We start from the raw sequence: 23356 nt of genomic DNA, 5'->3' as shown, positions 1-23356 counted from the left end.
ATTGGGTTCACGATAAAAAAACCTCCAGGTGGGCTAAATTTGTCCCAGGCCCTCCACTACAACGTCCCTCATAAACCACAGTGCAGTTTCTGGGATATTAAACGCCGCAATTTTCAATATTGCTTTTTGCAGGAACCAGCACCTGTCGTTCAATTACACAGACCCCGTGCGCAACTTTGACCGGCGGAAAGTATATGGTCTCGTCTGTGACCTGTTCACGGTCAAGGACCAACGTGCTACACGCGCTCTCGAGATGGCTGCCGGTGGCAAGGTGTGTGGCCGCATTCCTCTGTACTGCATAAGTGAAATGGACTAGCTGACAGCATGCTGATTGAAATTGACTCCATTTGAATCCTACTGAACTTTGCGTTATTTGTGACTCTGATTTGAAGAATTTGGAATTGTTACGGACGGCTTTCTGACAGACATGTTGAGCGCAAATTGCACAGACATAGGGGAGAGACAATAGGGACTACACTATTACTTCTCTTGTCGTCTCTGTTACAAATACCAAAGACAGAGGTATTTAATGCAAGTGCCCATATTGTCTTATTTGCCTTTTCTGTGTCAGCATATCGTGCTCAACGTACCTGTCGTCCAAGATCAAGAACAACTAGCTCAAGTTCGAGTCCATTGAAGTTAATTTTTACTTCATTGCTTCAGTTACTTTGGCGGTGCCCGAAAGCTCCAACGGGGGCTCAAATGAAATGAGCACCTATTACAATAAAAGCGCGTTAACTCGAACGCATATCCTACAATATTAGTTACGTAGAAATCTTTTTTCCTGCCGCGATGTCAACCACTTTGTATCTTCACCCCTTAGCTCGAAAAGTATTTGTGCCGAACGAACCCTCTGGATACTTCGAAATCTCGATTTCAAAAATACCAGGGAAAATGCAACGGGGGCAGCGTTGCCTGCGCTCATATTTCACCCTGTGGCATCGAGTGATCATGTTGGCACTGAGCTCACTAGCCGAGCTCAACAGCCGAGCTCAACAGCCGCGCTCACTAACCGAGCTCACTAACCAAGCTCACTAGCCAAGCTTACTAGTTGAGCCAGACGTCGAGCCAGATGCCACGCCTAGCCGTGCTTCCTGCTTGTCTTTTCCCCTTCGAAACTGCCTGTTCCAGGGTGTTTGCTTTGCAATCTTAGCATCGGTTTTACTAGGTGGTGCCAGCTGCCCTGTTGTAGCTGAGTTGAAACACATTTCCTTTTCATTGTTGACTTTACCTACAGCTCCTGTTTCTTCATGAGTGCAAAAATTGAATATTTTTTTTGCTGTGGAACTTATGTAATCTGATTTGCATGTGTACTTTTAGGGCTAACTTATGCTCAGTTTGCACAGTCTTGCACACGAGTGCGGAGTGCAGAAAACTGCATATGTTGCACACAGCTGCACAAATTTCAATTTACATTTCTCGCGTGGAGCCATTATAAACCAAAATTTAAGCACCTGTGTGTGACATGTGCAGTTTTACACGTCCGAATGCATGCGGAAGGCCATGCAGTTTGAACCTAAGTTGGCCTTAAGTGTTTCTGATATATCAAATTTCTGTTTCATGAAATTGTTCTTCGGTGCCGTCGATATCATTAAATGGAGGTTTAAACTGCAATTTCACATGCGGTGCAGCTCTTCAACATTGTGGTCGACAACGAGGAAACTGGCAAGCTGCTGCTGAAGAATGGTAGGCTAAAGCGCCGTGTGACCATCATCCCGCTGAACAAGATCACAGGACGCGACGTTGAACCTCACGTGATCAAGCGTGCCCAGAGCCTGGTATGCGATTCAGACCCTGAGTAGTACTTGCAGCTAAAGCATGCTGATGGCACTGTTCATTGTCATGAACTAAATCACGGGCATGGAGTTTCATATAAAATTTCAGATAGAAGTGTGGCACTTGCGTCTACAAGTGCAACCCTTTGCAGCACATCATCCATTGTAGGAATAATAGTAGGTATTGCGTGAGTTTGTAAGCTTCATCCTTCTCTCTTTGAACATCTTTTAACTTATTTTTACTTTAAAGTTTGCTGTATGTAAATAATAAGCATCATATAACGTCAAATATTCACCTTTTTAGTGTTTTCAGAATGTTACAAATAAAAAGAGTTCTTTAAGATATTTGAGACAGCAGCCCATGGTGAGTGTCCATGCACAAAAGTCATTCATATCCAGCAAGCAAGCATAATCAGGAATATCGAGACTTATTCAGGCGTTCAAAGTTACATAACTGAGTAATAATGAAGTAATGAAGTGAAGTAATGTTGTCAACTGATAGTGCAGATATCTTCGTGCCTCCCCCACAAGACCAATAGACTTGATGTATAGAGACTGATCTATAGACTTGATGTATAGAGACTGATGTATAGAGACAACTTATGGTGTCCTATTTAATAATTCGGACTCTGCCTGCAAGACTGCATGCTAATTTCAACACTGCATCAAGCAGAAGTAGTGATTATTTTGGTTTCTATACATGCTTAGCACGGTCGTCAGCAATGTCACGGGAGCCTCATTGAGACCAAAACTAGCGACGAGTGGTTGACTCAGTGGTCACCAACTGAACCCAAACCGCTTGACAAGCCAAGCCAAGCCACTGAATTGTAAAGGTTGTTTTCGGGTTTCGTCACGCGAGAGGTGCGAGATGCGTGCGCACCCAGCATTTGTTCATTTATGTGTTAAATAGTGACATCCCCCTCGGCAGCTTCTTCGAGCAGGTTCATGTGGTGCCAACTCCATCCTCTATGTTCATGCTGACAAAAGCAGCATTTAAGTGAGGGAAGCGCCATACAACTACAGTCGAACCTTGTTAATTTGAACATGCTTAATTGCAACTTTCTGTTTGTTAGGATTGACGCTGTGGTCCCATCAAAGTCGTGTATTTCAATGGCCGAAAACGCCCGGTAATTCGAACGCGCAAGCATTTGTGACGGTTAGTTTGAACATACCGTGCTCCGGTAATGTTCTCAGCAGTGCGCCAAATCATGCGTCGGCGCCTCTGACCAGCGTTGCTCTTACGCCACCATAGAGGAAAAGCTTAGGAGGGACCCCCGCAATGCCACGCGCGAAAGAAAAAAAAGGAACGGTAGTGGAAATTTCACCCTCTCTCAAATAGCAAGGTCGCCATTTCTGCATCGCACTGTAATGCCCCAGCCATACTGTACTTGCGGACAAAGTGCTTTTGGTTGCTCGGATGCGATGGTTTCGTGTTTGCTCAGATGTGGAAGAAAAAAAGCCGCAAAATAAGTAGTAAACTTTACATTCAGTGGCGTGTTTTGTCTTGTTTAACGGTTGCTAATAAGGTGTCTATGTTTTCTCTTCCCCAGCTTAAACTAATGTGAATGAAAATGGGGCCTCTTTTCAGAAGCGCTCTCACTTGTGCGCGCGTTGCCTCCGTAGCTTTTCCTTCATAGTCGCAGAAAGTTGTCCGCGAGTATAGCAGCAAAACGCGTGCTGCGGGAGTTATCGGTCCTGGGCCGATTTTTCGCGGCTTGCTGTGGCGGCAAGCGAGATGAGACGAGATCGGAGAAGACGAATAAGAGTGGTCCCTACAGTGACATACGCGCAGGAAACTGATGTCATGCAGACCCGCCTGACCGCTATATTCGTACTGGTGTTTGGTTCAGCCGGACTGCTTGTTTCACACTGTCGTCTGCTCGTGTCAGCTCTAGCTTATGCTCGTTGTGGTTAGCTTGGTTTGGTCTCGTTCGCGCTTTTTTTTTTTTTACTATGACAAGTCTAAACCAAGACATCCCGATGAAAAGGTTGTTGGAGACAGTGTGTTATATCCGATTCTGCATGACAAGACAGACCCTGAATACAGTACAAGGATGCGAAGGCGACACCCAGTATTTCATTCACCGCCCTTTTAAACGCGGTGCTGCCAGAACAGAGCGCACCAACTTGATTATGATCAGCGGAAACGACTTTGTCATCTTGATAATACCCGTGTCACACGGGCGTTTCGAAGGCCTTCCAACTGATAGTCATTTGACTCAAAGGTCAAATTCGAGCTGCTACACAGGCGGTTTCGAAGCCCGCTGAGTCAATAGTTTATGAGTCAATGGAGCAGCCTACAACTCTATCGAAATCTCGATGGCCTTTGAGCAACGGAAGCGGAAACAGCGCGAACATGTCCTCTCGTTCACAGTGCGCTCGTACTCACGGTACGAAAGAACAAATCAAACCAAAATGCTCTAAAAATACTATATATAAGTGTTATTAATTATTCAATAAAGTATGTTTGCCACTTGATATGTGCGAACTGCACATACTCTCGACAACAGCGACGTGCTTGTGTTCATTCCTTCCTCCACGTTGCCTAGTACACTCTCCCTCTACTCCATGTGCCTTTTTTAATGCGTAAACACACATAAAAGAAATAATGCTTTTAAGTGGTTTTAATGTTGTTTAACTTTTCATGACATGAAAACGAAAATAAAGCTCTGCAGCGCCACACAATTTTGCAAGACACGCCTGAACCACTCAATGGCCTTTGAAAAGTGCCGTGTAGCAGCGCGACAACTCCTTTGAGTCTATAGAGTTGTGGCGTTTCGAAGGCCGTCGACTGGAAGGCCTTCCAAATGTGCCCGTGTGACACAGGTATAAGACGTGACTCGCGTCAAGAACACAGGACGAAGAACGTAAATGCAGCGCTGCCCTTTCAGCAGACTAAGGGAAATGTACACGAGCACGTAGAGCAATGGCGGAGGCCCAGTCCAGCCTCGGCAACTCCGCTGCTTCTGTGGCAGTCTTAGGTGGCAGTGCTTTAGGTGGCAGAGAGTAATTAGCGCCATCCATCAAGCTGGCAGAAAAGCGAATCCGCTTCCCTCCTGCCCTTCCTCCCAACTACGTTCCCCACGCCCTCTCTCTCAACTCCCTCGTAACTCCACCTTCGATGGCCTCCGCGCGCGCCCACCTTTGCGCCGGCCTGGCGTTACCTTGCTCCTTGAAGTTTCGTTTTCTGCCATTATCGGGGAAACGTGCGTTGGCCGGTGTGCTCAGTTTCGTGGTCCTCACTCGATGTGTGCTTGCATGCCGCGATATTTTACGACTCGCACCATTCATCCATCGTGCTATGGTGCACAAATACTTCAAGAACAAGTCCTTCTTTTAATTCAAACATATTTTTGGGCCCCTTCGCGTTTGAATTAACGAGATTCAACTGTAATTGCAAAGAAACGCATGATAGTGCGCACAGCCTGCCTTGCAATCATCCGCTTCAATGCCACAATCATGCTTCTCTCCGTTACCTACTTTTCTCCTTGCAACGCAGCATGTAAGAGCCTGCATTCCTGAGCCAATGTTTCGGCCTTCTCGTGTATAAACAAGCTATCATTCTCATTTACTGTGCTTGCCTGTCTGTGTTATTTAAACATTGTTGGTAGTGCTAATGTATGGATCAGTTTTATTAATATGCATTAGTACATTGTACTTAGTGCTTGCAGTGGTTCGTGAAGCCTTTTGCGTGCCATATAAGCCTGTGAGATGTGTAATCATGATAAATTTTACTAGCAACACAGTCGAAGCTCAATATACAATGCACCCTTATACAGTAGACTTCCGTTAATTCGACTCCGGGTAATTCGATTTTTCGGTTATTTTAACCTCACCGGAATGCATGGTTCAGTGACCATGCATTCTTATGGGCCCAAAACTTTCATTTTTTCGATCCCAAAATTGGCCTTCGCTGAACAATTCAAACTTGGCCAGTCTTCATGTACATGCCTGACCCCTGTGGTGATTCCGATAGCAACATTCTTAGTGGCAGCGGCAGTCCTGGTGGAGCTTAGGGACAGTGAATGCGTTGAACATACGTCTTCTCATCCGCTGTCAAAAACGCCTATTTTCAGCCTACTCTAGGAAGATTTTCAAGCAATTACAGTACCGTAGCTCACAATGTCCTTATTACAGTACCTGATTCTAACGCATGCCTTTTTAAAAAAGAAAATTTAGCCGAAAATTGCCTGCGCAGTGCAGTTGGGCATGAAACCAAAACTGCTTTTGCAGGGGTCGTATGTTTTACCGCTTAGCACAGATGTCTTGTGGCGAAGCTGACTTTAGGAAACTGTTCGTCGCTGTGCAAGTCATAGTAGACCTTTGCCCATTTTCTTTTTGCAAGAAATCAGGTGTGCATTAGGTTTCTACTTTGTTTAGGAGCTTTAATGTCATTTCTAATAAAGCTTTCTGCTTTCGACACATACAAAGTGGGTGCACATTTGATTGGGGGGTTGTTAGAATTGGGAAAATACTACCAAATGAATCAACAGAGGGTTTTGGCATTTTTTATGCAATTTGCTTAATTCGACTCGCCGGATAATTCGATCAGTTTATCGGTCCTGTCAGAGTCGAATTAACGGAAGTTGACTGATAACAAATTATCTGATAAAGTAAAATTTACATGCAATCTTTTTACACTACCAGCACGTCCAATATACAAAACATCCAACAAACATCCAATATACCAAAGGTATATCCATGGTTCATATGATTTCACTATATCAAGGTTTGACTTAGTAGTTCAACTGTACTAAGCAGTATTTTGGGCTTTCACTGCTTCGTTTCACTTCGTCTGAAGCTTCTTGTGTGATGTCTAACATGCAGAAAAAGAAAGAAAAGAAGATAGCAAAAGCTGTAAAGCTGTTCTGAATCCTCTGCAGCAACAGCCCAAATTTGCCAAATGCATGCTAGATGGCACCACAATCACTACAGCAAGCACAATGGCTTCACCGAGATGTGCACCCGAACTGGAGGTTGTTGAGAGTATGTGCGTCAGTGACACCTTGTGCAGGAGGGACTGGAAATCTATTATAGAGTTTCTCAGTCACAGCCCTATGCAAAGAGCCTTTAGCTTTTAGTTGTTTTTAGAGCGCTGCTTTTAGGCACTCATTCCTGCGGCGAGCGTCGTCATTGTCCTACGGCGTAACATAGAGATGGAGCACAGCAAAAGATGAGAGCGAACGTGCGGCGCAGCGAGGGATGAAAAAAATTGGCGAGAGCGAGGATGATCGAGGAGGAGAGTGGAGAGAGAAATGCAGCGGAACCACGAGGTGGAAAGTGGAGGAGGGTATGGCGAAAGTGCGAGAGGAAAAGCGCAGTGCCGTGCAAGACTTGCGATACCACATATAGAAACAACTCACTGCATGAGTGAAAGTCTGTCTGTGGCGGCTGCTGCGAATCGTGCCGACATGCTGCCCACGTGCTGCCTGCCATGATCTCCCGTTTAGTGAGGCAGCCGCACTACACTTTGCTCCGTTAAAAATGTGTCGCGCGATACAGATTGTCTGTGCCAGCCGATATATTGTGAAATGAAAACAAAACACATATAGAGCTGCACTCAAATTCCGCGTTGGGGAGGATCGTAATCGTTGAATTTTTTTTTTACATCAACTGTGCACTCAAGCATTCGGCTCGAATGAATACAACACAGGTGCACTGTTTTCTAGGTTGGCCGAGACAACGTGTTCTCAGCGCAGTCCCTCGTTGACTACCCACCGCACCTGGCGCCCGCCATGAAGTTTGTGTTCGGCACCACGCTGGTCACAACCAAGATTGACGATGCCCGTATTGTGGCGTTCGACAATGGTGTGCAGATGCGGACCGTCTCGTTTGATGGGGCTTCTTTCGACCCCTCTGGTGTCATCTCTGGAGGTTTGCATCAAGTTGACTTCGTTTTCTTTCTTTTGTGCCATTGGCAACTTCTGCATTTGTTGAGGCCCTCTTAATGCTAACGAAAACCACCTAGAAAAATAGTTTATCTGTTTCTTAAAGATCGTTTTCTTCGTTGTTTGTGAGATGTAATTTTTCTTGTTCATTTCATTTATTCTTTATTTACAACATATTTTACAAGATACGAAAGCAATTACTGGACCCATAGCCATTGGCTAGTCCCGGGTCCATAGTCAACTTAGGGTATAAAGCGCAGGATGCGAGCAAACAAAAACAGCAGAAAAACATAATAGTAATATTAGTATTGATAACTCAGATACGAAGGTAAATATAAACTCAGTGTTCTTTTATCCTTCACCCACGACGCGAGCAAACAAAGCAGATAAAATACGTAACAATGAAATTGACGTGCGCAACTTGAGCAATTGACATGCACTACTTAGCCAGGAATGTAAATATAAACAAGTCTACTTTTATCGACAGTATATTTCAAAAAAGTATTTTCTCACTGCAGACCTAAAGTTACGGGCTTCTTTTATATGTATTGGCAGAGAATTCCAAATAAGTGCGCCATTAAATTCCACGAGCCTTTTCCCATACAGATTATGACAAGGAGGCAAATTAAAACATTGATTAGATGCAGCTCTTGTATTTCGTAACGGGATTTTAAATAAAGTAATTGGAAGTGGATTATTGGTTTCAATAATACTATGAATGACCTCAGCAATTTTCAATTCATACAATGCATGCACTGGCAACACATGCAATGAGCTATACAAGTACGCAAGGAATTGCGTACATCTAGAAGAAGTGATAATTCTTAATGCGCGTTTTTGCAGACGGAATACAGGCTCAAGTTAAGTTATAAAAGTGTTTCCCCATGAAACAATACAATAAGATATCTGACTTTGAATGAAGGAAAAGTACAGAATGCGTAGGACAGGATATTCGAAACATTCACGAACCTCAAGGAGAATATAACATCCATAAGCAAGCTTGGAACAAAAGTGTTTTATGTGAGTTTCGCAGTGCATGTCTGAATCAAAGAAGATGCCTAAATATTTATAGGAGACAACTTGTTGTAGTTTTGTACCTCCTATTGATATGTCCAGTAATTCAGTGTTGAGCTTTTTCTTCCTGGAATGAAAAACTGTATATTTAGTCTTACTAAGATTAAGGGTCAGTTCACTGAACGTGAACCACTTAAAAACATTATCTAACTCTGCATTTATTTTATCCTGTATATCAAGCAGACTGTCTCCAGTAAATAGAAGAGCGGTGTCATCAGCATACATTAAAGCCTGTGAATGCCTAAGCGTTGCAGGGAAATCATTTATGTAAAGTGAGAAAAGCATGGGCCGAAGAACAGAACCCTATGGCACACCAGTTAGTACGGTTTGTGAAGTAGACATATAATTTTTAAGTATTACTTGCTGCTTGCGGTTACTGAGGTAGCTTCGAAGCAAGTTCGGGTTTTTGCCCCTAAACCCTAGATTGTTAATCTTGTTGAGTAATATCTGATGGTCAACTGTATCAAAGGTATGTCGAGATAAACAATGACCGCAATTTTATTCTGCTGGAGAGCCGTATTCAGCAGGTGCGTCAGGGTGAAAACAGCGGAAGAAGTAGATTTCTGAGGTCAGAAACCATGTTGGTGGGGGCTCAGTATATTGTATGTGGATATGAATTTGTTTATGTGCACGGAGAGTATCTTTTCAAAAATTGTGTTGATAATGCGTTATCAATGGAGATCGGCTGATAGCTTGATGGATTAGAACGATCTCCGTCCTTATAAATCGGAAGTACGTTTGCTATTTTTAATTCTGATGGATAAATTTTGGAATCAAGGGAGTGATTAAATAGGTGAAGTAGGGGACCCGCTAATATGTAATATTTTAAGGGACACTAAGTGGGAATTTCTAATCCATATTGTCGTGGTGTAGTGATGGTGAAAAGGCAGGCAACACTGTCAGAAATAGGGGACAAATAATCTTACACTTCATTGAGTGATCTCGTGCCAAACAGGCAAAGGAACTCTCAAGTGGCAATAGCTGCGTTTACTTGAATGCAGCAGTAGTGTGTTGTATTTTTAGAGCATCATGGTAACTACTATATCAGGGTGTCTACCAAGTTGACATTTCCAAATTCCCTGAGTTTTCCAGGTTTTCCCTGAGTACCTTGGCAATATTCCCTGAGTGACGCAGAACTATGTTTTATGTCAAGATGGGCTAAAACCATGTTGCCCGATGCTGTACTTTCTAGTAAGCATATGAAAATAAAAAGAAACTGACTCAATCTAATTTGAATACGAAGGAGTAGTGTTTATGTTATTCAAAAAGAGAATAGAAGGGAGTGGTTAGTATATGCACAGCAAATAAAATGTTTTTAAAAAATTGCAAATCCAGTCGGACATTCTGAAATACGAATAAAAAGGAGATGCATACAGGAGCAAATATTTTCGTATATGTGCTATTTCTATGAACTGATGGCAAGCTCGTTGGAATGAGGTCCGAACTTTGTCAGAAGTGACATTCTCGTTCAATCACTGGTGTGTCGACCTGAACTGTCCTGATATACTCTCAGCCCGCGCACAACACCTCAGTGTTGCATTTCATTGCTTTAAAGAGTTTAGTTTGGTCTGGATCAGGAACACCTTCATCTCTGCGTCAGACAACACTGTTTTTTGAGCTCAAGCTACTTGAAAGAAGCAGCGGCACACTCCGTTTCCCGTTTATTCATCAATGCATAGATTCTTTCTGTTCTTGTACTCCTTCCACCCCTCGTTCGCCCCACGGACCATTTGAATCATCTTCTTGGTCAGTTGCACAGTTTACGTCCTATTTTTCGAACCCCCTAGGGGCCGCGAAAACGTCCGAAAAATCGGCCAGCTGGAAAAAATAAATGCATGTCATTTACTGTATTTAAGTGCTTAAACCACCACAGGCACATTCGAAAACGCTCTGAAGACCTGTCGGTACACGTATTAGGCATATCGGTGTTCATACTGTGACAGCAAATACCGGGTGCACGCGTGTATAATTAAGGAATACATACTGTCTCCCGTGACAATAGCCCCTCCCTACGCTTGTTATGCTTCACTGCAATACTTGTGCGTATGCTTCACCAAGTAACATTTCTGTACGGAGGCGAAGCTGACTTTCGGGAACCGGCATTATGCAACGCACGGTGCTTTCCAAGCTTCTAAGCCAATCGCGAGGAACAAAAAGGCGATCTCCGTGCCATTGCTTACAGCAACGAATTATTTAAATAAAACACACGGCACTCAACGGCAAGAAGCTTCATTGCGAACGTCAAAACAGCTAGGCCTAGCGTTGCCGCAGTGGTGGCTACGGCTGCCAGCGGATCTGCGTGCGAGAGTGCCGGTTCGAAGTAGCGATATAATCAAAATGGCAGTGGTGGTGTCTTTGATTAATGCCGTTTCGGACCTACGGTAACGGCAAAACATCCGGAAAATGGGACGGCAAAGAGTTCTTGCATCCGAAATTTCAGAACTTCTGATACTTTGACTCTATGGGGAACGTGGCTGTGCCGCGAAGCCGTCCAAATTATCGGGAGACTGGAAAGTCGGTCGTCGACTGTACACTGGCAACTCCTCCAGAAGTCCACAAGCCATCAAACACGACTCATTACGATTCCTGCCTGTTACTCGAGCTAGCGTTACCGCGACTTGCGACCCTTTCAATAAAATCACAGCTAATTTTCCCTGATAGAGGCACAAATTCCCTGAGTTTTCCCTGACTTTTTCCAGACTACTCAAAATCCCTGAGAATTCCCGGTTTTCCCGGTTGGTAGACACCCTGTATATGCGGCAGCGTTAACATTTGGAGCATCCCCTTTTGCTCAAAATAAGCCGGAACCAGTTTCCGTTAATTTTCGTTCTGCCAGTGAGTGGAGGAAAGCACATGGCCGCAGCCATCACACTCTTCCTCTTTCCCTGAATGCGACCCGCCAACATTTACATGCTTGCGGGTTGCATTCTGATGTCTGATCTTACATACCCTCTGTTGGGTGCGGTACTGTCTGTTAACTCGAAGTGTTGTTGCGATGCGGCACAGGTGCACAGCTCAAGGGTCCCAGCACGCTAGAAATGGTCGCCCAGATCCAGAAAGACCGCACGGAATTGGCGTCTCGGGAGCAGGCTTACGCAAACATTTCCAAGGAGCTCGCAGGGATCCAGGCAGTGGCACAAAAGTAAGCCTTCATGACTGCTTGCTGCACCTTACTATTTTCTTTTCTTCGTTTTCAATACTATTGTTGCGTGGTACAATCGCTTGCTGTTTAGTTCAGTGTTTCTAGGTTAGCGTCTTTTTTTTTATAACTTTTTAGAGCTTTTTTAAACTTTGGTACTGCATGCAACTTCACGCGACCACTCACCAAGATTTGTTGTATGGGCCGTGTTGGGGTAAACAACGGGAAGAGTTGGCATCAAACATGGCCTTTGAGACTATGCACATGTTTCCAGTCTCGGAGGCCAAACTGCACGCTAACTACAGTTTTGCCTGCTCTATCGGTCTGCAGTGCTAGCTTGCGGAAGACATAAAGCCAACAGGCAATGAAGCCAAGGAAAGCATTGGGGAAATTAGCTGCAGTTGAAATCGAAATGTAGAACACAATGAAGAAAAGGCAATGGACGAGACAAGAACTTGTCTCCAGTGGAAGCCGAACCCATAACTTCTGCATTGCGCATGTGTTGCTCTACCAATTGTGTTACGGCGACGGCTATCAATCCATCCACTAACTTGTGTATTTATGTTTACTAGACCTAGCCCTAGGAGTGTTAGCGTGATTGCAGTAGAACCTCGTTGATGCGTTCCTGTTAAGTAAATTTTCTCAGTGCCAACGTTTGCAATCGAGAACACAAAAAAAGACCCAATAGCGTTACGCTCATTTTTTACCGATTTATACATTCCCGGAAAATGACATGTTTAGGGGCCAACGGTTCAGTGCGTCGCCAAACTGGGATCATATGATACGTTTTCCGGCCGCTAGATCCCATGTAAACAAGAAAATGCGTGAGGCGTGTGTGATTGAGAATGGTATATAGTTACCTGTCACAACAGCATTACTGCAATGCTTGGCCACCCGTCTCGCGTGAAAACGGCGGTGCGCACTCAGTTTCTCATTTCGGTACCAGCAAATCTTCTCCGGGGTCATCGCACGCGGCATTCACAGCCATCACTGTCAATCCTATTGCGATAAGCATCTTCGCCTATATGTTTCACAGCACGTGGTAATTTCGGACAACTCTCAGAGCTCGGCTAGAGCCGGAATGCCGCAAGTAAGTGACACAAGAGAGCAAAAATGGTGCTAGCACCCAACCAAAACGAAACGGTGGAGTCCGCATCGCCATAGTCATCAGTGGAAATCGTACGTGAATGACAGGAATGGCAGAACGCTTCGTACCTAATTGTGCTCTTAAATCCTTTATTCTTGCGTTTGCTACCGCGTATAGCACCACATTGGCCGTGTGCCTTCATAACTGTGTAGTCACCATCCATGATCGCTTCGATAGCGACCGCAGTTGCAGAAAACGGTGGTTTCGGTTTAACTCAGTGCGTGAGTCGGCTGCGCGCCTTCGGAACTGTAAGGTCGCCATCTATGATCGTGTCAACTATGGCCATTGTTTCATCCACAGCATTTGTGGCAAACAGTACTAGTTTCGTTCTGACAATCTGTGGAAAAATGAGGAGCACTGGCTACATTGCGATGGGCGGCGACCAGCTCACTGGCGAAAGAATAGTCGGGATGTGTGTGCGGTAGTAAAAAGCTTTTTCACAGGCCTCGCGACTTCCTTCACAGTGCAGTTGTGAAGGAAGTCGCGAGGCCTTCGCCGATGCGAGCTCTAATTAGCCATGAGATGACGAGAACTGCAGCTTCCTCACTGCTTTTGTGCAAAATAGGAACAAGATTGGCTCATTCATTCAGTAAATAAAAGCGTGTTGATGTAGTAAGCACTTGTTTATTGTTTTCTTGATACCCTCGATGATTCGACATTTCGTTAATTCAGACATTTCTTTCGGTCTCATGAAATTCGAATTAACGAGGTTTTACTGTATGTTGCCTGTGCAGGTACAACCGCCTAAAGACCGAGTTGGAGCAGCTCAAGAGTCAAGGCTTTGTTTCCTTTCTGCCGTAGGGAGAATGCAATATATGCTTTGAACGACAGCAAAGCCACATTTTGATTGCACCTGATGCTGGCTGCACTAGCGTGACATCTCTCCTGAACACTATCCAACAGCTCACCATGATGTTATCACTGAAATAGAATACACAGGACACCTTCGTGTACCACTTCATCTACCTCGAAGTAATATGCCATAGCTCTATGATCATATCCTTAACGTCCACTACTTTCTTGGATTCATTTCAGATAGCTGGAATGTACAGACTAAAAAAGCTCGGAAGCGCTTGCACTCTTTGGAGAATTTTGTATGAGCATTTTCAGGCTGTTCTGGTGACACTAAAAAAATACTGACTCTCCTGTAATCGAGAGTAGATGTAAGCATGAAATGGCTGCTGACATGATCACTAAGGCAGCGTATTGCTTATGACGTCGAGCGAGTTGTATTCGGCTTTCTAAGTCGACATGGGCATGCCAGATGGAGCAGCCGGCCCTGAAACCAATCTGACAGGGACTAAGAATGGAATTATCATTAATAAATTTCATGATGCGACGGTGAAGAAGCCTCTCAATGAATTTTACTACGTTTGATGTAAGCGCAATGGGCCTAATGTTCTCCAATACATACCTTCCTTCTTGTTTCTTAAGCATCAATTTTACCTTGGCAAGCTTCCAGTGCAACGGAATCCATGCATATTTAATTGAATAATTCACCAGGTCTAAAAGAACGTTAGGCGATTCCTGTAACAATATTTTTAACATTGCATTTGTGACGCCATCAGGGCCAGGGGCTGAATTCGGTAAACATAGTGCAGTCTCATTTAGTTCAGCTAAGGAAATTGGAGTAAAGTCATCCCGAGGACCTAATGTAGAATGAATAGCCGGAAGCCTGGCCGTAAATCGATTTTCTAAGCCTTCGGCAATCGCTTCTAGGGAGGCACTCAGTTCCTGCGGGGTCAAAACAATTGAATCTAATGTTAAGGGTGTTGGTAGCACCTTCCTAGCACGAAGGAATGAAAATAAAGCACGCTTATTTTTTGAATTAGATAGATAATCGTAATGTCTAATATCGTATTCCTCTTTGGCTCGATTAACAGTACGCTTAAATACACCAGCATGAAACTGATAATTTTTCCAATTGGTCGGGCACTGATTATGCAGAAGCATTTTCCAAGCGGCCTTTCTTTTTCTATAGTCCCGCGTACACTCATTATTCCACCAACGACAAGCAGTGCCTTTAGCCGAAGGGATGACAAATTCAGCTTGCTTTCGGGAATCCTCTAGAATTGAGCAAATGGTTGAAGCGATTTCCTTATCATTGGCATTGGCAAGTTTCGAAACGGCAGAACGCAAGAAAGTCTTAAATTTCGTAGGGTCCATAAATGTGCATGCCTGGTAATCTAAAGATGTTATTTGACAATTGATTTCAAATGACACCGGAAGATGATCACTGTTGGTCGCTGATTCAACCACTACTCACGACAAAACCTTGATGCCAGCGCTACAAAATGTCAAATCTAACACTGAACGGAAGGGTCCTCTAACAAACGTTACTTGTCCTGTGTTCTGACATGAAAGGTGACTATCAATAGTCCACTCCCAAAGTTGCTTACCACACAAATCTGTTTTTTGTCCCCACGACATGTGATGCGAATTAAAATCCCCTACAAACAAAATTTCTTTTCTACATGCAGCCACAGCTCTATCAAGTTGACACGTACTTTGCACTCCGCTGGGGAAATAAGCATTTATAATTGAAAATGGATGGTATTTTGGGAGACATAAATCTATGGCCAAAATTTCACAGTCGCAGTCCATGATTTGAAAAGAAATTTGTGCCTTGTGACAAATTTTACTGGAAACAAGTATCATTAATCCTCCACCTCGCGAGTCTCTATCTAATCGGAAGGACCGAAAACCTTTTAAATGAAAATTTTTCTCTGGTGAAAGCCACGTTTCTTGAAGAAGTAAGATATCTGGATTGAATTGAATAGATAGGCAAGATAAATCTGTTGAAGCTGAAAATATAGAACGACAGTTCCACTGCAGCACTTTCAACTGTCCAATGGTGTTGAACGCACAGCAGCGGCAACTGCCGCCTTTAGAATACTTTCTGTAAGCACAGGAGTTGGTTGACTCTTTTTTTATTTTGGTTTCATAGTTTTTGAAATTGGGCACCCCATACGTTTGGGAGCTCGAGTGTCAAGTTCCATGTCTGTGACAATAGCAGTGTCTGAGTAAGAGGGCTCATCCTCCCGTAGTTGGACAAGCGAAGTAGTGTCTGTGGAATGTTCCGCGACAGTGGAAGGCGTCTCTACCTCGTTGCTAGGCGTTCGAGGTGTGGCGTTAGATACTGGGCACTGCATTGGTGTCCTAGTGGGCTGCATTATTTGCATCATGTGACTGGAAATGATTTGCGCTAAGCAATCAGAGAGACTGGATATCAATTTATCCATAGCTTTAGCCATTGCTTTTTCCACAGCAGAGTCAATTGCTTCTGAGAGGTTAAGATCCATGCTTGGAGTGTTGCGCGCTGTAACACCAGAGTATCCGAAGGCCCTGTCTTTGATAAATGAAATTGCATCTCTTCGGGAGCAACGACGGCGGTCGATTATTTCAAGAATTTGTATTTCTTGAGCGCGAGCTGAGCAGTTCGAATAGTCTGCTGGGTGTTCTCCCCCACAGAGGCAGCATTTTTGAGATTGAGTAGAGCATTCACTTGAAGAATGACTATCCCCACAGGTGCGGCAACGCAAGCTAGACTTACATCCTCCTGCGCTGTGCCCGAATCTCCAACAATTCTTACACTGGATTGGACGTGACGCAAGCGGCTTTACACGGAACACAAGAGGCCACACCTTTATTTCAGATGGACATGATGTGCCCACAAACGCTGCAATAACAGGTTCTGTCGGAACCCTCTTGTTATTGGCCAGTCGATTGCAATGGTAGATGGCAATGACGCCTGCTGTGGATAGCTTGTCCAGGGTTTCAGTAGGACCTAATCGGGAGTCTACGCCCCGTACAAGACCCTTGGTGCACGCAAGGTGAGGCGGAATAAAAGCACTCACCGGGGTGGAAGCGAATGAAGTGCATTTCAAGAGGTCTTCTACACAGGTCTGGTCGGGTGAACGACACACTATACCTCCCCGTCCGAACGCTCGCACATCAGAGATGGTCTGGAAGTGGTTAGATGTGGCCTTAAGTGCCTTCTGGACAGCCTGTGGATTCGTGATCCTGATGGAACCTCCATTGGCAGGCACAAGCGCCACAGGAATGGTGCTGACGCCACTGCGAAAAAATAAATCTATGGGCAATTCATTAGGTGGCAGGGATGCTGACCAGGTGGATCGCGCCTGGCCAGGAGAACTGGTCGACATCAGCTCAAGACGGCTGAGGCAAGGAATGCCATTCAACCAGGAACTAAAATACGGTTATTGAGATACCTTAAACCACCCGATACTCAGCCAAAACACCACTGCAGGTCAACGAAACGGTCGCTCTGTCGAGGCAAGCAGGAACCAGCCTGGCACCCTTGTTATCGTGTCCAAACACGGCTGAAGACGGCCCAGACACCCGGACGGCCCAGACACCGGCCCTTCTCTTCCTCTTCGTCCGTCGCCGCCGCACAGCAATCACGCGCATTTGGCCGCGACATTCAAACAGTCCAAACTCCTATCACATCTCCACCCAAGTTCAAGAAGTAGAGGAGGGTAGCGCTACGGAGTATCACAAGTCACACAGTTCAATCTATTACTCTCATGACACATTAGTCCGTGTTCGTAGCTATTCTACTTAGATAGTCTGCAGCAACGTTATCACATCCACGAATATATTCCACATGAAAGTCATAATCCATAAGGAGTAAACTCCAACGTAGTACGCGCCTGTTCACGTGCTTCGCCGAATCGAGGTATGGCACTTGTTGGTGGTCGGACTGCACGATGAACAGTTTACCGTAAAGGTACACATGAAATTTATGTACAGCCCACACTATGGCGAGGCACTCCCTCTCAATTGTGGAGTAGACAGCTTCACGCGGCAGAAGCTTGCAGCTATCGTAGGACACGGGATGCAAACGCCCGTCGGGTTCTTGCAAAAGAACTGCTCAGAGACTTCTCGACTTCAGCTTTGAGTCGCTGATCCATAGTCAGTTGGTTCGAAATGGCGATGTCCTTTGATGTCTGCGTTCCGACGAGTGATGGGTTAAGCAGCGTTGTCTCTCCAAGCTCTAGACCTGTCGCGTCATCTGTACCCAGCAGGGCGCGCGTCCGACTAAATGGCGCGGCACCGATAGCCAGCGATAATTGTTATCGGCTCACTCCCGTGGTTGTCTTGAAGTCCACGGCCATTCGTCGCTGGAATCCCCAAGTCCTTTGCAAGAAAATTGCAAAAGGAGAAAATTTCTCATTTGGTTCAAGATCTTCGGAAGAGGCTTATGGATGCTGGTTGATGGTTTTAGTGGTTGGCTGACTGGTGCCCTTGTTGCCAGGGGTGAACCAACGGCTGGCTGTGGTTGTATGCTAGCTTTGGACGCTGTTGCACTGCCCTGTCACTCCTTTACTCTGGTTAGCTGGTCTTGAGGTCTGCTTGTCGACAACTCTGGCCTGTCTTCCACGATCCTTCTATGCTCTTTTCTAAACCCTTGCACTCTTTCTTGAGCTCTTTATCAGCTAGCTATCAATGGTGCTTCACAGAACGCTGATGTCTGTCTACATTCCCGAGCTGCAGAATGGGCGTTTCCATTTCATACGACATTGCAGTTTTCGTTAACATCTGGTAAACTTTTGTCAGTGCGAGTCGTAGTACTTCCCCACACTGTCATATCATTTGTTGCTGCTGTCTTATCTTGTTTCCTGAGTATACTTCGTTTCATGCTAGCAGGCAACGCTGTAAAAGCTAGAGCGAAGAGTTGTTCATCACACATGAAAGAAAGATATGGGCATGTGTCATGCAGGTAGGTGTAACATCGTCTTGTACTCTTGTGTTACAAAATATGAAAGTGATTTGTAACGTGGAAAACATAGCAGATATGCACCTATTTACCACCAAATGAGCTGAGTGGCACGTTTCTGTATCTGCTGCAGCACACCCCTTGCGCTCACGACGAGAACATAGTAGGTATGTCACATTTGGAAACACGAAGGTGCACAAATAACGAGATCTGACTTAACCGTACGTACAATTATTAATTGTGTAGAAATCATTGCACATCGAAACCAACTGCACTGTGAATGGCGCGGAGACTTTTATGACTGCACTACTTGCATAGCTTCGGCAACGTTCCCTGCTAAGTATGAAATGGAGTTTAGAAACCACCTGAAAGAAAAGGTGTTAGCTGTCATGCTGTCTTTGGTGTTTTCGTCAACATTGTGACATTGCTGTTGTAGTTAAGATTTTCTCATCATCATCGCCTCTGGGCCAGCTGCTGTATTTTAGGTGGTGCAAAAGCTTTTCTCTCCACTATTCTTCCTTACCAAAAGGTAAGGAAGCTCTGGTGAAAGCAGTAGAAAGAAGTTTAAAGATAGATGCATAAAAGACAGTTGGCGACAAAGTAGAATTAACTGAATTTATAAAGGTAAGGCAGAGGAAGACACAATTCACTCATATAGACTGTTGACCATTACACCGATAATATACATGGAGCAATGCAGGCAATTAAAGCTACAAGCATGGGCAGAGAATAATGGCATTTTGGGAGAACTTCAGAATGGCTTCAGAATAGGTAGGCATCTGGATGATAAGTTATTTGCCCTTACTCAGTGTATTCAAATATACAGAGTAGAAAGGAGACCGTTACATGTGGCCTTTTTAGACGTTACAGGAGCATATGACAACGTAAACAACATTTTGTGGGATATTGTGGAAAGGGAAGGCTTGGTGTACACAGCTTTTGAAAGAGATTTACCTAAAAAAATGCTGTTTGCATTGAATGGGAAGGGATGAGGAGCGAGGAGAAAGTTGATATCAACAAGGGACTAAGGCAAGGGTGCACTTTATCCCCACTGCTGTTTGATGTACATGGTGAGGATGGAAAAGGCACTAGAGGAAAGTAATATCGGGTTTAATCTCTCATACGAACAGGTGGGTAGAGTAGTAGAGCAGCAGCTTCCAGGTTTTACGCGGACAATGTTGTGTTGCTAGCTAACAAGCAAAGTGAAATGGAACGCCTGGCTAATATCTGTGGACAGGAAGGCGAGAGTTTAGGTCTGAAATTTAGCATTAAAAAATCGGGTGCTGTGGTATTCAATGAAAACAGTGAACAGACAGTGTCAATTCAGGGCCAGGAAATACCTCAGGTAAAATAACAAACGCCTCGGTATACGAATAAACTAAGGCAATAGATATCTGGAAACAGAAAAAAAAAACAAGAGTAAAGGGGAAGAGAAATGTGGCCATAATCGTCAGTTTTTTCCTGCGTTTCCATACATCTATTGCCTTCGTTTATCCATATACCAAGGCACTTATATTCCTTTTACCCCAGGTATTTCTTCGCCCCGTATTGACACTGTCTGTTCACTGTTATAACGCGACAGCGTTAAGGGCCTCATTTTGGGACGTCATTTCGGGGAAAAGATTTTCGAACCACCCAAACCCAGGCCCTCCATATGGCGCAAGAAAGTTAGTGAACTAATTTATTTCTCGAACAAGATAAGTAGAAAAATAGTAAAGTACGACTTACGCACACCTACAGACATGATAATGTCGGATTGCAATTTGAATATACAAGAAAACATAATTCTGTTACGTGACAACTCAAACCCCTTTCCCAACGTTTCTACCATGCATAGACCAGCCCCAGCATCCATTTGTGCGCGAATATCTTGCAGGCCACAGAGCGGCACACCCACTTCCTTGCAAGACCTCCAGATGGTGCTCGCCTCTGCTGCATCGCAGCCCACACTTGAAACCGCGTTTCTGCCAGAAAGCCCGCCTTCGTGCATAGCGCTCGCTATCCGAGTTTTGAGGTAAACATTACGGTTACATACGCTGCAGTTGCCACGAAGCACAAAAAGCAGTCAGGGATCTTTGAATGCTATTGCATTGCAATCTTAAAGGCGACGCTTAAGCGTACTCCAATTTTTATTTAATACCATAACACACGATTTTCTAACGCTAAATTTCAGACCTAAATTTTCGTCTTCCCTACCAGATATTAGCCAAGTGTTGCTAGCTTGTTAGCTAGCAACACAATGCCATCCACAAAAAACAAACCTGGAAACTGCTGCATTATTACTACGGTACTCACCTGTAAACACGAACAGGTCATAAAAGCGACGCCAATGGCCAACAGTTGAATAAAAGTGGGTGCAGGTGACTCCCACAGAAGTCCGTTATCTATGCAGGCCCGGAGTTCCAGGAGGTCGTGCCGCGCACGACCTGAAGTGTCTATCTGGTGCATCCTAAGTCTTTCTATGCTCACTGACGAACTTTTTTACTATCTTTGTCGTTTCCTTTCTTTACAAAGGCTGCTTTTGCTTTTGCGTTTGTTTGCAGCATTGGGGCGATGCTTTTCAATGGCTAACAAATGTTATACATTATCGCTGGGCGCAGGACGTGCTTGCATGTATTGCAAGGTTTTCAAATGTTATCAATGGTTCTATCCTTTGTCTGTTGTCACCGAATCTGATTGTATGCGCGATGTGAATTGTGGTCGTTTATGGAAGGCATGCGGGCACCGGTGATTGCGCTGGAAGCTTTGTCGAGTCGTGTATAAAAGCCGACACGCTTGACCTGCAAACCAGATTTTCGCCAGTCGCCGACTGTGTTCCCGGTATCGTTGTGCTTTTAGCACAAAAATTAAGTTCGCCCAATAATGAGTTAGTTTCGTCATTCAGTTTTGCTACACTGTCCTTGACAGTCACTACAACGTGACACCAGCATACTTGGACAGCCAGTGAAACAGTAACAAGTAATATATGTTGGATATAAAGCGTTGTGAAATACAAAGAACGAAAAAGATTGCTACATGTTGACATGTACCGGTACCAAGAGCAAACACCAAGACTTCTACCTTCCAACTCATTTTACTAAAACACCTCACACATATTATTCAAACTTATATCGCAGGACCTATCGGAAGGGTTTGAAGATGTTTGTAAGACATCTTAAATATCAGTGTTTTCATCAGTACTGTTGCTTTTCATACAGCAACTTGGTACGCACAATCGTGCCCACAGCACCTGAAGGCGATATACATACAGCACATTTGTCACGAGACCACCTCCACCTTCCATGATCCCCCCCTCCCCCCTCACAGCACTCGCAATTAAAGGTTGCAAGAGCAAGCGGCACACAGATGTACCAGAAATCTTGGTGCAGGCACTTTTGCGTTAAATGGTCATTTGCAAATGCCCAAAAATGACACCGAAACTGGAAACATGCCTTCCTTTTCTTTATTGTTAAATCACAGTTGAGCTTGACCACACTTGCTTTTCTTTAAAAAAATGACAAGGAAACATAAATGCAGGAGCCAGTGGCACCGGTTGCTCCACTACCAATGAAGATATATGTATTTTAATGGAATTAACATTCTTAGCCTACTAACGCTCCTTTCACATGTTGCTATCTAACTGCTATCGCACGACTCAAAAAAACATGTCCAATGGTTGGTTTCAAACCCAATTTCCTTGGCACAGCATGCTCTACCTGTTAAATTGTGGAAGCATGCCTAGAAATCCAACATTCCTACTCCCCACCCCAGTGTACATATCTATGCACCTAGCAGCTTGAAAGTTCATGGCTAAGATGAGGCAGGCTTTCACCGTTTCACATGTGAGCTAACCTCAGCACATGAAAACTAAAGCTTCAAAGAATATTGAGGAACTTATTGCCCGACCATGAAACAAAGGAAACCTGCACATCCTCATAAATATACTGCAAGCACAAACAATAGACGGGGCAGTGTGTTGCTGTTGAATGCTGCAGGAGAAACAAGGCGCAAGCTTTCATGCCAGTCATGACAGCCGACTGGATGCACGTAGGTGCCCCGCTTGTTGAACAGTTCCACAAAGTTGGTTACAACTACTTTTGTGGAAGTCCATGTGAAGCTTGAATTCTGCCAAAGCACTGGGCACATATTCACACTAGTTGCAGCGATGGCGTAGAAGTAGAACACCTGCCTCGCGTGCAAGAGGTCCGTGGTTCGAATCCCGGTGCCGGCAATTTTCCACCGGATTAAAAAAAAAAGATCCACGTGTTGATAAAATTGCACAAACAGGCCTGGAGTGTAGCCTGATCCCGGTGACCAGAACCGGTAACGCACTCCCTCACCAGAGCAGGATGGGCCACCCTGGTGCATTACTTGGCCACAACCTCCTATATGAACACGACAATCAAACCCCCGGCCCTCAGTCCCCAGCAGCTGCGAAGCAACTGACCATGGCGGCGGTCAGAACTGCGACGCAGCAGAGGGTGCTAAGAATCACTGGCTCCGGACAGGCCGCCATTGGAATATGAACCTCGCAACGTTTAACGCTAGAACGTTATCTAGTGAAGCGAGTCTAGCAGTGCTATTGGAAGAATTAGAGGGCAGTAAACGGGATAT

General features: G+C 44.7%; 1 protein-coding gene across 1 annotated transcript in view; it reads left to right on the top strand.

Moving 5' to 3' along the window:
* Window positions 1-13880, top strand: part of LOC139055799 (structural maintenance of chromosomes protein 2-like) — a 31389-nt gene extending 17509 nt beyond the window's left edge. Inside the window, exons 8-12 of the mRNA XM_070533351.1 lie at window positions 133-271; window positions 1632-1778; window positions 7445-7649; window positions 11744-11879; window positions 13758-13880. Of these exons, the coding sequence (XP_070389452.1) occupies window positions 133-271; window positions 1632-1778; window positions 7445-7649; window positions 11744-11879; window positions 13758-13824 (694 nt within the window). The 3' untranslated portion in view covers window positions 13825-13880. The remainder of the gene's footprint in view (window positions 1-132; window positions 272-1631; window positions 1779-7444; window positions 7650-11743; window positions 11880-13757) is intronic.
* The last annotated feature ends 9476 nt before the right edge of the window (window positions 13881-23356 follow it).

This window comes from Dermacentor albipictus, chromosome 2 (assembly GCF_038994185.2).
Source record: "Dermacentor albipictus isolate Rhodes 1998 colony chromosome 2, USDA_Dalb.pri_finalv2, whole genome shotgun sequence".
Lineage (NCBI taxonomy): Eukaryota > Metazoa > Arthropoda > Arachnida > Ixodida > Ixodidae > Dermacentor > Dermacentor albipictus.
The sequence above is the reverse complement of the archived record's forward strand: the minus strand, read 5'-3'. Positions and strand labels throughout refer to the sequence as shown.